The following is a 16,123-nucleotide window of genomic DNA, read 5'->3' as shown; positions in this document are numbered from 1 at the left end:
GTACCTATGACCCCCTGTAACTTTTTCATTTTTGTATCTAGGCGGACCGCCGAACTCGAAAGAATAGTTAAAAAAGATTTTCAACTTCAACTTTGCGTTGGGTTTAAAAAAAATTAAAGATGATAGGAAGCTCCAGATATTTTGAAAACATCGCTAAAGTGTAGACTTTCTAACAGTATGTAATGTATGTAATCTTTTTCCTAACGGAGTTGTAATTTTTTTTATATTATATGATCAGTATAAAGTGGAATTATTTCTAAATAAATGAAATGATTCAAAGATATTATCTCTTGGCAATTTCCTGAAAAATAAACTGGTATTTCCTAATGATTAATAATTGAGATTATTTTTAAAATATAGAAACAATAAGCATGTGTTGCATTTGTATCAGTGTGATACTATCAAATATATACAGACTGTGAAAAAATATGCTAAGCAACCGTAAGTACTTACTTAATCAGACTTTACTGAATTATATTTTCGATCCGACTTAATGTTGACTTTATTTTTGATTATTACTTTCATCTACGTAATTCAGTACTTGGTTTTTTTGATATTGATGAAGTTTATAATTTTTACAATTTAAAATTAAAGTGAACAGTGCAAACAAACTAAAATTTGACGATAGTCTATTAATTAACCTCCAAAAAAATCTTTGTTTTTCATGTATTCAAATCTGAGTAGTAATTTCTTTGTTTTGCTATAGAATAGGCGTTGAAATAAAATGGTGAACAATAGGTTTTTCTTATTTCTATCTATACTAAAGATGTTTTCAATAAGTTGTTAAACAAGTCTATTGGCGCTACGGTGACCATATGTCAAATGCCAGGCAACTGTTAAGCATTATGCCCTTCCTCTCGCTATTGTAAAAAAATCAGTATATCTGTATCCTACGTTGGAATCAAAATTATTCTTCTTTTTGACAAAAAGCGTAACAATAAAATAACGATTTGTTGTGAAAAATTACGTAAAATATCTAAAAATGCCACTGAAACTTATAATTATTGACAGAAGTGTTTGGAAATGAATATTTAAGCAAGTTTAAAATGTCATAAAAAGCGTTCTAGTTAATTCTAACTCTTATCTGTCGAAAGCGGAGAACTTTTTCGAAAAATATTGGTTATCTGATTCGATCTAATCTAAACTATAGGAATTAATCAAGAATCTGTAAGGTGAATTTCTACGATAATTTTAACATAAAAAAGTGTGCGCTCATTCCAGAGGTTTTTAGCCTAGTTCCACAGCCCAGTGTTGGAAGAAATACGATTAGAGTACGTCGAAGTAAGCTGTACCAAGAAAAGTGCCAATCATGTTTCTATGCAGATTATGTGTATTCGTAAAATATTATTATAATGCTCTAAAATGATCGTAAGAGGATATATGAAGCAGAGTTCTCAGTAATTTGTTGGATGAATATTGAAATGAAGTGAAGTGTGAGATATAAAATGTTTATAGTATTGTAATTAGTATAATAATTGGTATAATGTAGTTGTAAGTGTAAATATAACTTGTACAATTCGTTCCACGAACAATTACATGAGAGACGTTATAATATTTTCTGCGTAATAAATTTTTTCGACTCAAGTCGAGTTCTCTATCGATATTTGCATTCAGCTATTTATTTTTCACAAATATCAACCGAAAATTCGATGTAATTCCATTTCTATTTCAAAAAGTTTGAAGTAGAAGTATGAATGTATGTTTTTACATTTCAGGAAATGGAATCAACGTAGCGTCTACTTTTCTGCTGATATTTACAATATTTGGAATATCACAAAATCACGTACACTCCGTTACCGAATTTCAGCACCTCAACTTTCGTTTTCTGGACAAAAAATCATCATTACAATGTATAAACTGCACAATTGTTACTTTAAAACAAAAAACATTCAATTTTTCAATTGGTAATGTTTTTAAAATTGATCTTAATAATAATCAAATTAGTAATATAGAGAAAGGAGCGTTTGAAATGTTTACAGATTTGACTTACATAGACTTGAGTAAAAATAAAATTAGTAACATATCTAGTGATACATTTCATAGTTTAAGTAAATTGAAACATTTAAATTTGGGGTATAATGACATAATTTCTTTCGAAAACGTTTTTTCTAATATGAGTAATTTACAAATATTGAATATGGAGCATAATAAACTTGAAAATTTAAATGGGAATGAATTTAGAAATCTGCCGTTTCTCAAAATTATAAATTTATCTAATAATCGTATAAAATTATTAAAATTGAATTTTAACACGTTTAATAACGTGCGTGTTATTTTACTACATCACAACAAAATCGAGGTTATTAATAAAGAAAGTTTTCAAGAAATTTGGTATGTGATCACCTTAGACTTGAGTTATAACAAAATTAAAAAGATCGCGTCACGATCATTATTATCATTTCACAATTTGGAAAATTTGAATATTTCATTTAATAAACTACATAGCTTGAGCTCCGATCAAATTAGAAGCTCTATTAATTTATATTCACTCAATGCTTCTTACAACGAGATAGAAATAATCAATATTACCGATTTCTTTTCTTCACTTTCCGTAAAATATCTTGATATTTCGAATAATTATATATGTAATTTCTTATCATCTATTTTTAATCAATTTTCATACGTCTATATACAAAACAATTATTTAAGTTGTGAGAAAGAAACAGAAATCAAAAAAGATTTACATATAAAAGATGACAATTTTTTCGGTAGCACCAGCTGTAAACAATATAATAAAAATAGAACATTCATCGATAAAGAAGCTAAATGTAAGTTGAAAGGAAATGAAGGTAACGAAGTAATTGTAACCGTGATCACCATTATAATTAGCGCACCTCTAATAATCATTTTATTGTATTGTGGTTTCGTTAAAAAACGAACTTTATGTCGTAATACTTATTTCGAAGACCCAGGCATCTATGGTGATCAATGGAAGTCCCCTACAAATGCTGATAGAGCCTTAGACATCATTGATTCTGTTGTACACGCACTTACTTCGTCGTCCGATGCAGATAATGATAATTAGAGTGGAGAGATTCATTGACAATTTAATTTTGGTAAGTGGGAATTAAGTACTTTATAACAACAACGACGAGGTAAAATAAACAATATAGATGTACTTTATATATTTTTATTGAAGGGCTACACAAATATAACAGTCCTTTTGTAATTGTATTCTAACCCAAAATCTACTCGTGGTGCAATTGTAATTGTTGGTGTAGTGGTAGTGTAAACAGTGTGTTCAGTATGAATGTCCCCAACGATTCCACAAATTCCAAATAACCTGATTATGACTATAAATGTTTTTTGGTGTGCCTCAAGAGAATGTGATTTTAAATATAGTCATGTCTCGTTAAACTTCGACAAGACTATTTACGAACTATTAAGACATACCGAGATTCAAATGAAAATATAGTGTATTTAGACAAAAACTGATATGATACATACGGCATAGTTAAATATGGCTTGGTTGATGATTCTAAAAATTGTGTTTTAATACTCCTTGGTCGAGAGGAATAGGAGTAATTATTCTTTATGCTGACAGTAAAGATGTTTTTCCTCCAAATGGAATGGTTTTATATTCTAGAAGATAAAACCGCGACAATATTTGAAACATGGTTCACCGATCAGTCGGATCATCTCTTACAAAGCCTTCCCCTAGATTCCGACAAAATGTAGTTTTAAAAAAGAGTTGATATCAACGTTCACGTAAATTAAGCACATAGATATCACCACAAAAAAGGATTTCCTTCAAATTATGAAAAGTTATCATTTAAAAATCAAGTATGCTATTGATAGCATTTACAAAACTCAAAGACATTTTCTATTAAGACTGATCTCGTATTATTATGTGTTTAATTCTGTCGAAATGATTTGGAAAACAATGAAAGAAAAACCACTCAAATATAATCGTTTAGTGCATAGTAGTTGAAAATATACGTCGTTCTATCAGAATTTGAGAATGATAAATAAAAAATTGTAAAAATTTTGACAGAACCAGGTCCGAATAGTATTGCCATTCAGTTTAAAATTATTTAATCATAGGGAAGAAATTGTACATATAAAACTAATGCGTGCATTTAAAGGAATGAAGTGATAATCTATAGACGCTTTATTTATGGGATGAACTGCTCAAATAAAATGTGATTGCTAGACATAAAAATTCGGAATCATTCCGGTTGTGGAGGATTTTTTCTTTTCTAAACGTGCATAGTAATTTCTGAAAAACTTTAATAATTTATTTACATAGAATTAGAATCTAAAAATTTTATTTTAATATTAGTTGTATTCTATCGCAACTTAGTTATTTTAACTTTTAGACGCCATTGAAGACGACAAATTCCTTTTTTATAAGTTTCTTTGAGAATTTTTTGCTACTTCATGTGAGAATATACCTACTATTATCATTATTACTAATATTAATCTACAAGATATTGTGAACAAAAAACTAGATATACCATCTGACCCAAAATTTCCTTGAAACACCCCTTCCCTCTCCCCAAGGTACAAATTTTAATAATAAAATTGTTAAAATTTAATTCTAACAAATGTTTTCGTGAATTCACAAATGTGAATTTCGTATTGTTTCTAAATTGTGAAAGAAAATTTAGTAAAAAGCAAACAGCATTCATATGAGTGTGGTTTTCATATAAACAAACTTAACATCAGCCCCTGGTATACACGGAACTACAATTACATCATCATAACATTACTGAACAACAAAAAAATCATAATGCGGAGGCAAAACAAATACAATTAACCAGTTTCTTATTTGTATACAAACATCAAGATCAAATTAACTGACGTAATGATCAACTACTATACGCTTGAATCCGAATAATTTCAAGTAGAAATTTATTCTGTGCACATGCGTTATTGGTGTTACACTCGAGGCGCCAATTCAATCGAATCATCCTCATCCTAAATAAGAGTTTCGGAAAGTGCTAGTTTGAAATATTGTTTCCAGTTAGTTTACGAATTTGCTTTATTTGTGAGTAATATGTGAATACATTATTTATCATTAATTCTATGAGATACACGTGAAATTAAACATGTGTTTCACGTATGACTTAAATATTAAAGTAAGGTTAGTAACTACTTAATATTGAAATTTCAGTTCATTATTCTCATTCAGATTTATCGTTTTTGTTAGCAATGCTAAGAAGAATTTTAATCAAAATTGAAGAAATGTTTTGTGTGAAATAAATCTTCAACAATCACATCAATATTTGCAAATGTTTGTATATGTGATGAGGATGTATACAGTGTGTCTGTAATTCTTGGTATTTCAAATACTTTTGTATTTATTTGTATCAATATTTATATTAAACTAGCTTTTACCCGCGGCTTCGCTCGTATCGAATCCATTAAATAAGTATCAGAAATCATTATAATAGAAAAGAACGAACTCTGTAGCTATATTAGAACCTGAGATATAGATCTTTGAATGTAGAAAAATTGCCAAAAACCTACAAAAATCCATAACTCCACATTGAATGTCCGCGCCTAGCTCCTCTCCAATTCAACCGATTTAAGTGTAAGTAACTCAAAAGAAAGAGAATGTTTCAGCGAGTGTTCTTAAACCAAAACGAAGTCTCTATCTTGAATAGAACCTGAGATATTGAGGATAGAACGTGTGTATGTGAAAAACTCCTATAAGTAATGTACAGGGGGAAATCGCATTTGAGTATAACTTGAGAATGGTGAAAATTAGATGAAATCCAATGGTTGATGGAGGATCTGTGCATCAATACCTTTCATTGAAAAAAAAATTAAGCAAATCAGTTGGGTAGAACGCCCGAACGGATTCGGAATGGAAATCATCAATTTTTTAATATATAAGATTCACTCCTCTCCGATACAGGATGTAGTTTATACCAATACAAGTTTTTTTCATAGTCGCGTCAACCACTGGGGTTATTCGCCACAGGAGATTTATTATTATAACACATAAGTTAATGTTTTCACCTCTAGAGTCTTCATTACATGTTGTACTTCTTTCTTGTGGCTTCATATGTTTCGTGATGTTGCTTAAGGCCAAGGATTTACTGATCACTTAATCTCTTTCAGATTGTTTTTTATTCAACTCCATATATTTTACCACGTACTGAATTAGATTTCATTACAGATTTCATGTCATTTGAGGAAACTTTTATTTAGAGTCGTTTCTCATTTTCTTTATTACCATAATATGATGTTTCAAGAATAAAGCATTTTTTGAGTACGCTATTTCAGTTGTGATCAGGCGATTAGATTTTTCGTATATAGGGGTTGGATAGCTAACTAAATCTGTTAATACTAGAGATAGGATTTGATTCCTCAATATGAGTGAGTGTTTCTAGAATTGCATATAATTTTTCAGGGTAGTAGGTAACCGGTTTAAAATTGGAGGATTAGAAAGCGTCTTTGAATATCATATAGTAATTTTGGTAGTTTTTTTATATTACGTAAAAAGAACTGGACATAAAAGATGCTGTTTTTTCTTCATTCACAGATTTATTATATACTTAAAAAAATTGAAAATATTTCGAACATTATCTTTACACCCACCTAAAGATGACTATGTCTTTATAAGATTTTTGTGGTTGCTGTTTTTATTGTATGAATAATTGTTTATTGTTATTATAAATAATTATTTACATTCAAGTAGATTCTTAATAACTTTTTGTAAATCGTAATAATCTGCGATGCAAAAATTCCAGCAACGAGAGTTGTAAATATACTCAGAGGAAGTACAGTATGGCAAATACAGGAGCGAATGTCGAGAAATGTACGAGAGACACGAAGTTAAAATGAGAAAGAGGGTAATATACCACGCAGGGCTCTTCAATATCTAACAGACACAATAGAATTGCTTGACGGACCGTACTAATCTCTACTACCATTATTTAGTAGCGCGCATTGACGTACGAGGCTATTTCACATTCATTCTTGTATTTGCCAAAGTGTATATTCAAGACTGTCCTATCCATTCATTAAAAAGCTAGGTATTCAACCCTTTTGTCTACCCAGTTTTAGATTACACTCTAGAAATTTATAAAAAATTAAATGTCGAGGTCACACCAAACAGACAAAAAGTAGATTTTGAGACAAAGTACGACGAAATTGTGACAAAATTCTATTCTAACAAGAAATTTAATACAAAAGTTGTGACCTTTCCACTTGAAAACAATTGTTGGAAAAATGAAACACGAAGGTTTTTGGATGAAAATAAGCATAAATTGCCGGGACATGATTTTGTGAAAGAATTGCGTGAAAATTTAGGACAAAAAAAAGCTGTAAACACAACAAGAATAAATATGCGACAAATTTTTGTTGTGTGAATGAGTTGTGTAACAATGTGGTGTTTCCATCAGGAATCACTTTCAAAAAATGAATGTTTATTACTAACCGGATGTTGTTATATCTTCCTCTCATCTTTCTCTCAGCAACGTTGCAAAAAAACAAATAGTTTTGAATGAAACCAAGGTTCAAATGCGGCAAATCTAGTCCACGAATGAATTATTAGTTCAGTTGCCCGAAAAATTTTTTATATCCAAAAAATTTGGTCCCCGATTTCTTAATTTTTTTATTTTCTTCTCCTTTCTTTCCTATACTGGCTATAATGTTAATTTACTGGTTCTCACTGTGCCCATAAAACCATGATTCTTTGATCTTCACTTACTTGAGACGGAACTTCGAAAGTCTTCATAAATAATATTTAAGTCAAGTTTTATGAGATTCGTTTAAGCTTTAAAATGTTTCCGAGGATTTCGAGAATTTCTGTAATGATATTAGCATAATAATGGATGATCCCTATATACTATTAATTTGCAGATTCATAAATATTAGCACATATGTAAATGTGTGCGACTTTCCACTTTAACGACTCGAGACAGGAATTGGAAAAGTTTCTGACTTTGGCGACTGAACAAAAATAAGAAGAAAATGTCTCTGAAATATATATCGAATTCGTCGCCACTTAGTCGCGAAACATCTTTGTATTATTGTTGTTTTGTTAACTTTGTTTGAACCAGGTATGAAATAATGGATTCAGAAATATCATTCACTGAAATAAATTGGCATCATTCAAAATATCAATTAATCCATTATTAAACTTTATTTGAATGAATTGACTAGGTTCTTTGAACTACGATGTTTTAATATTATTTGCACTGATGAACAATTAAGAAAGTTCACTGTCACTAGAGGATATTGATATAAAACAAACAGTATATTTTTTATTATTATGCTTGTTTTTTCAAATGTGTGTATTTTAGGCACGAGTTGAGGTTATTTGGGTGTCTAATAAACGGTGATAAAAAAATTTCTACGTTAAAGATTTCACCAACTTACAATATTCCTTATTCCTTACCTTACTAGTGACCTATTGAATAGCCACCGAGGTCATTAGATCTCAATCTTTCACGCTTTTATACAACGTGTTGAAATGTTCAATAACGGACTTACATAAAATGTTTTAACTCGATATAGTTTGATTCATCTACAATTGTTGCATTCGTAATCATACCATATGACTACAACAGTGTCATTCTGGAAGATTATTTATCGTGTTCAGCTGGATAAACAATATCGAATGTATAAATAAAAAAACAACAAACCAAGTGAGGAAAAATAATGACCAATTCGAGAATTTCACGACAAAGAAGGATTGAGATTAAGACACTATTTATGTTGATAATAGATGATCTATTGAAACAGATACAAGCATAATTCATCAACATGGAAGCAGTCATTAAAACAAAAAAAAGGATATCCTGAAATCGAAATATATGAAATATAATCGGAAAGTTTCAAATATTTAAGCGTAAAAATGTAGAAGTAGAGGTGAATCAATGAATCAGTGAGGCAATTGAACTTTATTATGCGTTAAACAAAAATTTCGTGGAAAGAAAGAAAAAACACGAAACTTAACGTATATTAATAAATATTTATCTGTCCTTGTCTGAAAGCTGAGTACTTGTAAAGTCACTTAAAAGCAGAATTCAAGCAGCAGAAATGAAGTACTTACGCAGATCAGAAGTGCAACCAGAAAGGAGAGAATAAGCAACGAAATAATAAAAGAAAACTTGAATATAAAATCTGTAATTAAAACAATTAAAAAACAGCAGCTTGGATGATTTATAGAACGATAGACCAGCAAAAAAGGATTTGGCAAGGTAGACAAATAGAAAAAAGGAAACAAGGACGCCCAAAGAAGTTTTGTGCAAAAACAATTTCCAAAATTTTTAAAGAAAAAACAATAACATGGACAGAGGCTATGAAAAAATTTATAAAAAGAAATTTAATGAAAGTAGTATTCAGAAACTCATTCCTATATGTTTTTGCGAACTAATGTATAATTTTTTTGTATGTCTATTATCAATTATAGTTGCGACAATCATATTCTTTTACTATTCATTATTATCCTTTTTTTTCAGGATTTGAAAATATTCTCATCAAATCTACCTTCGTTATTGGCATAGTATGTCACCTTGGGTATTGGTACCAGTTTTTTTTGTATTAGGTGTCTGCCTCATTGTTATAATATATGCCATATGCATGGGTTGTTCAGGATACAAACCATTCCAATCCAAACGAAATCAAGCCCACCAACAAGACACTAAACCTTCCAGTAATGAACGCCCTTCATATTATCATGAAGATAATGAATATAATCACCACTTCGAACGTCATAGCAGTAATAGTGATGATGCAGAATCAGTACGTCTTAACGACGATGTTAATGAGAAACACGACAATACCGAGCATACTGTTTCAACAGATGTAGCTGTAGATATCGCAAGCGGCCTTAGAGAACTTACATCGTTTGCAGGTGGAAACACCGGTGGGGATAGTAATGTCAGTTTTTCGCATCATTCTAGCGAAGTTGGTAATGAATCGTCGCATATTTCGACTCCAGGAGATACTTTTGGAGGTTCTACATATGATTCTGGTGGTGGTACCAGTAACGACGCTGGGGGAAGTAGCTATATCGAGTAAACTAAATTTACAGTTTATTATCAATTTTGAGTTAGAATTATTTATTAGATATGTAAAATGCATAATCAAATATTATAAATTATAACTCACTCAGTATAAAAATCTTTAATATGGAATATGCTTTGATGTATTTCATATTACTTGGAGACTTACGTATCATATATACGATAAAAATTAACTCAACCTAACCCAACTTAACCTAACTTTTCTTTGCTAGTAATGCACGCATCCAAATTATTCAAATATTCATAACAAGAAGCATTTCTAGAAGACTTCTTTCGGAATGGTACCTATTTGCTTTGTTGTAGGTGACTAAATGACAGAAATGGGGCAGAAATGATTCTCTTTTAGCACGTTTTTAATTTGTGGTTAGAGGCTGCTAAACCGTCCTCCCCAAATAAAATTGTGAAAAAAGACGCCTTATCGGCGCCCACGGCTAATCCAGACAATAAATTGAAACCAGGAAACCTGACAGTTCTCCTTAGAGTCATTAACGTATAAATAGTGACAAACCAAGGAGCAAAACAATTAGCATAAAAGACACAGACATCCTATTTGAAGTGAAAATCAATGACCGTCAATCATGGGCCAATAAAGATCTTCTGCAAGCTTGAAATGCATCTTTATGGTATACAGATGGTTCGCAGCTGGCGCAAGAAGCTAGGTAGAGGTACTAGCAATAGATAGATACTTAGGAGTGTTTGGATAGAAATCTCTTCAGAAAGCACATTCTCTCCGATATCCAAGCGGTCTTGAAAGTCCTGAAATAAACAAAGTAACCCTAATATGGCTCTAGTTGCCAAAAAAGAGCAACGACTCCAGATCCCTGATGTGTCCTCGTGAGATGCCACGTCAATTGGAAATGAGTCTTAGGAGGAACATTCCATGCCTCAGACAATCCAAAATAGTCATAACCATATCAAATAAGAAGACTGAGAAGACTGCGAATGTCCTGTACATTGCATCTATTGCCTTGAGAAGAGACATATAAGATTCCCAGAAAATAACCTCTTTTGGAAGGAGCCTGTGTATTTTGTAAGCAGAGCAATCAGATAAAGAATCTTGTATAAAATATCTTCTAGGTATAGATGCATAGTGGCTAAAAAGCTCAATATACAATCTACAACGTGAATTTGAATAGTCAAGATTTTTAGTGGGCTAAAGCTTCTCAAATAAAAAACGGCTTGTAGGACAGCGCGTTGCAGTGATTAAAAAGAAAGCCGTTGGTCCATTCTTAGGTCTATTTCCTACGCTCCAAAGGTTCACTCATTTTTTGTACATTAAAAACTGTTTTTGAGGTCGATGGACGTCCCAACAGGTCTTTGCCATTGATTCATTTTTACACAAAAATTGTAGTTATAAACAGGTTTCAATGTTACAAGCCGAAACAGGCTCGAACTATACTAAACTGCTGTAAAATTTTTGTCACTGTATTTCTCATCACACCTCGTATGCTAAAGTTATATCGTAAACTGTAACTGGTCGGAATATAAGTTTCAGCCAATATTTGAAAAGAATTGATGTTTAGATATCAGCGGCTAACAAGCTAGAAACGTTCTGTATATAACTCGTTATTCTATTTGCTTTTCCTGATAAAAATTTCCTATCTCTTGTATACGTTTAATTTATATGTTTACTTTCCAAATATTCTCTTTTCTTCCTTGAAATAGAACATAAATACATATTCAATGGATTTTATACACAATAGGTAACAGAAAACAGTCCAGCCCGATGTTTTACAATATTTTATTGTGAAGTGTACAAATCTTTGCAATACAAATATCTGTAATTTGTAGTACTTTTACATCAAATACCTATAGTAACTGATAGTGAATATATGTAGTAAGAGTTTACTAATAAATCAAAGTTAAAATATTTCAAACTATATATTTTTATTCATAAATGAAAATGTTTAAATAGAAATCTTGTAAAATGTGCCTAAACTCGAATCGAGTCCATAATCAATTTTTCACAATCGTACTGGTTTTAATTAGTTCTGATGATATAAATATCCGTCATAATTATACAGCATGTTTTTAACCTTTTAGAGCACGTTCAATCTAGTTAGGACTGGTTTATGTATACAACAAATCCGAACCACTCAAATAATTTGTGTTTGTATATTTTTAACTACTTTGTGATATTAAATTCAAACCGTGAACATTTTGTTTTTTATTTCTTGCGGATACTTAATTTCCTTCGAAGCTTTCAAATCAACTTACTTTAGTACTTATATTTATAAATGGTACATTATTAATAGGTAGTATCTATTTGAAACAAGAAATTGTAAGTCTACGTGCCGAATAAATAAATCATGCATAATAAATTTCAATCTACCCTCGTATACCCGAATTCTCAAATATCAGATATTTAAAATTCATTTACGAAACTCGTAACATAACCAAATAAACCAAGAGGTCAGTTCTGTTTTCAACAAGTAATACGATAGACGATTTGTTCCCGTATGTCTATAAATATAAGAATTACAACAGCCTTTTACTGAAAAAATGTGATACATGTTTTGTAAGTACATAAATATACTATAAATATGTTTGCATGTTTAATATAAAATTATTAGAAAAAGAAAAGCTTTTTGTCTTGTTGCCAAATGTTTAAATAACAATATTGTAGATCTTACTTATTTTACGATTTTAAACTGAAATTGTAAACAAATATTTGAACTTCCTATTATTATTTTTTTGAATATAGAATTAGAATTATCAATTTTACATAAATAACAATTTACGGTCATGAATTCTAAAAAAATTACTAACCTTTGAAAAACTTTTGGCAACGCTGTTGAAAAGCCATCTTGTAATCTCGCTCAATGTCATTATTCTGAAAAGGAATTTTATTTGGAACAACACACCCAGTTTACTGAACGCTACAGTAAACTACACATTGGCTGCAAGCTTTTTTAGAAATCGCTAGATGGCGTTGAAAGAGCAATTATTATTTTCCACATGTATGTGATATATGTTAACCGACACAAATAATATAAATATTAAAAATTTTATAATGCTTTCATTAGATTTGTTGACACATGTTACTTTGTATGGTTCTAAAAATAACCGATTCAAAAAAAGATGCGCCATCTAGCGTTGTAATCAATAGTTACATTGTGTATAGTGTGTATTAAGTAATATGATATTTTGTTATTACCTAACCTTTATAATCTCTAACTTTACGTGTTCAAAGTTCAAATTATGTTCAAATATCAGTTATAATTATCACAATCGGTCTCACTATTTACTTCTATTTATTTTGACGAGATTACATTAAAAATTTTTATCAAAATATGTAAAACAATTGAAAAAATTTATTATTCTATTCTATTTAAGATCAATTAAGAAGCTGAGATGGATGAAGTCACGTCGATATTTATTATTCTCTTCATCCTAATGGTTATTATTATAATAATAATTGAGGTGTGTAAAGCCAATAGACAATCTACATACCAACACACTTACAGCATCCCCGTGCGTCAACAACCCGCAAAATTTGTACCACAATATAGAGTTTACACACCTTTCAACACCATGTATGCAAGAAACCAAAACACAACTGTCCATCATGTTCATCATGTCGTGGATGATTCTGATCAAATGTCTGCCATCAACTATACATTGTCTGTTCCAGATGATAACGAAGATACCGTTGCATGTGACTCTGGTACTGGTACTGGTATAGCTAGTACTGTGGCAGACATGTTTATGTCTTCACACAACAACGGAAGTTCTGCATTTGATTATAGTACAAATGATTACGGTGGTACTTACGATTACAATGGAGGGGACAGTAATGAAGATTATTCTTCTGGTATTGCAAGTGGCGTTGCTGCGAGTCTTCCTAGCGCCGTTGAAAATATTTTTTCTTCTACCAATAATGAAGAATCTTATGCATATGACAGCGGGAACAATACTTATGATGGTGGAAATAATGAGACGACGTATGATGAATGTATTGAGGATACGACGACATATGATGACGGTGATGGAGAAGTTATTGAAGATTAAGTTGTTAATGTTCTATTACGTTGAATATTTTGCCAAAAAATTATACATACATGTGGCGAAATATATTTAAAGATAAAATTTTGTAGTTTTTTATATATTATAAATACAATTATACAATACAAAAATATACGTTGAGTATACTAATTAAATATATAAAATTTCTGAAAAAGATGTTTTATTTTTTCCCTGTAAAAACCTATCGGCAACGTGGCTATACTTCTAGAAATTTCCGGAAGTTATTCAAAATCGTTTTTTAAAAAAAATTTTTGGTAATAATATATCTTTTGATTGTGTTCAAGTTTTTTGTAAATTGACAGATGGCATTATCAAATTCATTAGAAATAGTGGTAAGACAAAGTTAACATACAAACAACAGGTTCCATCTTTCACCATAAAGCATTGCATACAAAAATACATGAAGATGCATTTTAAAAAACTTTTGAAAAGGAGAATATGAAACCAGTGTACGTGCAGAACAAAAAAATAATGAGAATAAACTGGAAATATGGGAAAATATATTGAACGTGTTGTTATTTTCAGTGGGTTTGGGTTCTTTGTTGAGAAATGATGAAGAAATGATACTTGTTTTGATTAACAAAACTCTTGCTAGACAATCGTCGAATTGTTGCTCAATACTTGAAAATTCTTGAAATTACAAATTGGAACACGTTTGCCTGTCACAATTTTTGTGTCACTATTTCATTGTCACTTGAATATATCAAAGAGTGTTTATCGCCTGCCAACTAAATTAAAAATTAGCATGAACATGTTCACCAACTTTGACTCTATATAAAACAAATAGTGTGAGGTAATGATAGGGTCAAGGTTGTGATAGGTAGGGTCAGCTGTCAATTTGATAAATTCTCAACAATGGGAAAATATATGGCAATGTCAAAATAGCAGAAAGTTATGTGGAGAACACACACAAACAGAGAACTAATGATGATATACAAAATGACGAAAGTAACACCAATTGCAAGATGGTTAAGATACATTGCGAAATTGCCAACGGCAGCAAATTGATAGAATGGAAGGAGAAGGAGGGAAAATAGCTACAACAAAGTTAAACATGATACAGAGAAACTAGGAATATAGTAATGTATGGTTACGCTGAAGGATAACGCTTACGTCTTATAAGGACTTCTATCTACGTTGCTTCTATATACTATTATACAGAATTATATAGACAATTCTACATACCACTTTATACGATTATATTCAACTACATACAACTATTTCATATGTCTAATAACTATCTATTTATATTTCCTTTCATAACCTCCGTTTATGATTTTCTGGAATTATAGTAAACGCTTTATTTAATTATACAGATTGTATGTTTATATAAATTCATGAATTAACTTCTAATTGTCTAACAATATTGTTAACGTAATTTGGTTTCTATTAACCTTGTCATCGCGTAAGTTCAATTTGGTTCATATTGGCCACAATTGAAGCCAAGGACTTAGAAGACCTCTAGTGCTAAACTAAATGTACTACAGAATGAGAAAGTGACCTATGTAGTCGCCAGTTTAGAATTTTCGTTTTGTCACCAGCATGAAAGACCACCTAGCTGACTTACATACCAGTAATAGTTCCGTCCGAGCATAACCAAGCAAAAATACAATCATGTATCAGGTATACATAAACCAAATACATCTTCAATGGTTATTAAAACAATATGTGTCAGCTACTTCTAGGAATAAAATAAATTTATACTTAAACTTTTTAAGTGTTACAAATTTCTAATATAAAAATTTCTGATATTTTCGATGTATTTCCTATATTTTTATTACTTTATATAATTTATCTTTTTTGCGTAGGATTTTAGTTATCATTTTAATAAAATTGATATTTATTTCGAATGCAGGAAGACCTTGTAATACTAGTCATCGTAATATTTTTGTTCCATTTCAGAACGTTGAAATTTGTTTTCTTCCCTAATGTAAATATCAACAATTCAACTCACCTAACTCTAACTTCGCTGTAGAGTTGTTTAAATCTGTTTTTACCCGAATATTAGGAAAGCAAATGTTTAAATGCTAATGTAATGAAACTCGAATGCTAAAACTGCTTACATTTAATTAGGACTGGAGCTACTTTGATCAACGAGATTGTTGACCATC

The 16,123-nt window shown here is 30.6% G+C and overlaps 1 protein-coding gene across 2 annotated transcripts; it reads left to right on the top strand.

The window, feature by feature from the left end:
- The first annotated feature begins 302 nt into the window (after nucleotides 1–302).
- Nucleotides 303–14,166, top strand: LOC130440990 (leucine-rich repeat-containing protein 70-like). 2 transcript variants are annotated; one of them, XM_056774412.1, is made up of 4 exons: nucleotides 303–441; nucleotides 1,716–3,056; nucleotides 9,420–12,504; nucleotides 13,323–14,166. In XM_056774412.1, exons 1-2 carry the CDS (start codon nucleotides 429–431, stop codon nucleotides 3,023–3,025), a joined length of 1,323 nt encoding a protein of 440 aa, XP_056630390.1. In that variant the 5' UTR covers nucleotides 303–428; the 3' UTR covers nucleotides 3,026–3,056; nucleotides 9,420–12,504; nucleotides 13,323–14,166. The 2 variants fall into 2 exon arrangements, 1 of the variants encoding a protein (XP_056630390.1); XR_008909578.1 differs by lacking the exons at nucleotides 303–441; nucleotides 1,716–3,056 and adding an exon at nucleotides 4,860–5,086.
- Nucleotides 14,167–16,123: the final 1,957 nt, after the last annotated feature.

The sequence above is a fragment of the Diorhabda sublineata genome, chromosome 3 (assembly GCF_026230105.1).
Source record: "Diorhabda sublineata isolate icDioSubl1.1 chromosome 3, icDioSubl1.1, whole genome shotgun sequence".
NCBI classification, from domain to species: Eukaryota; Metazoa; Arthropoda; class Insecta; order Coleoptera; family Chrysomelidae; genus Diorhabda; species Diorhabda sublineata.
The sequence above is the reverse complement of the archived record's forward strand: the minus strand, read 5'-3'. Positions and strand labels throughout refer to the sequence as shown.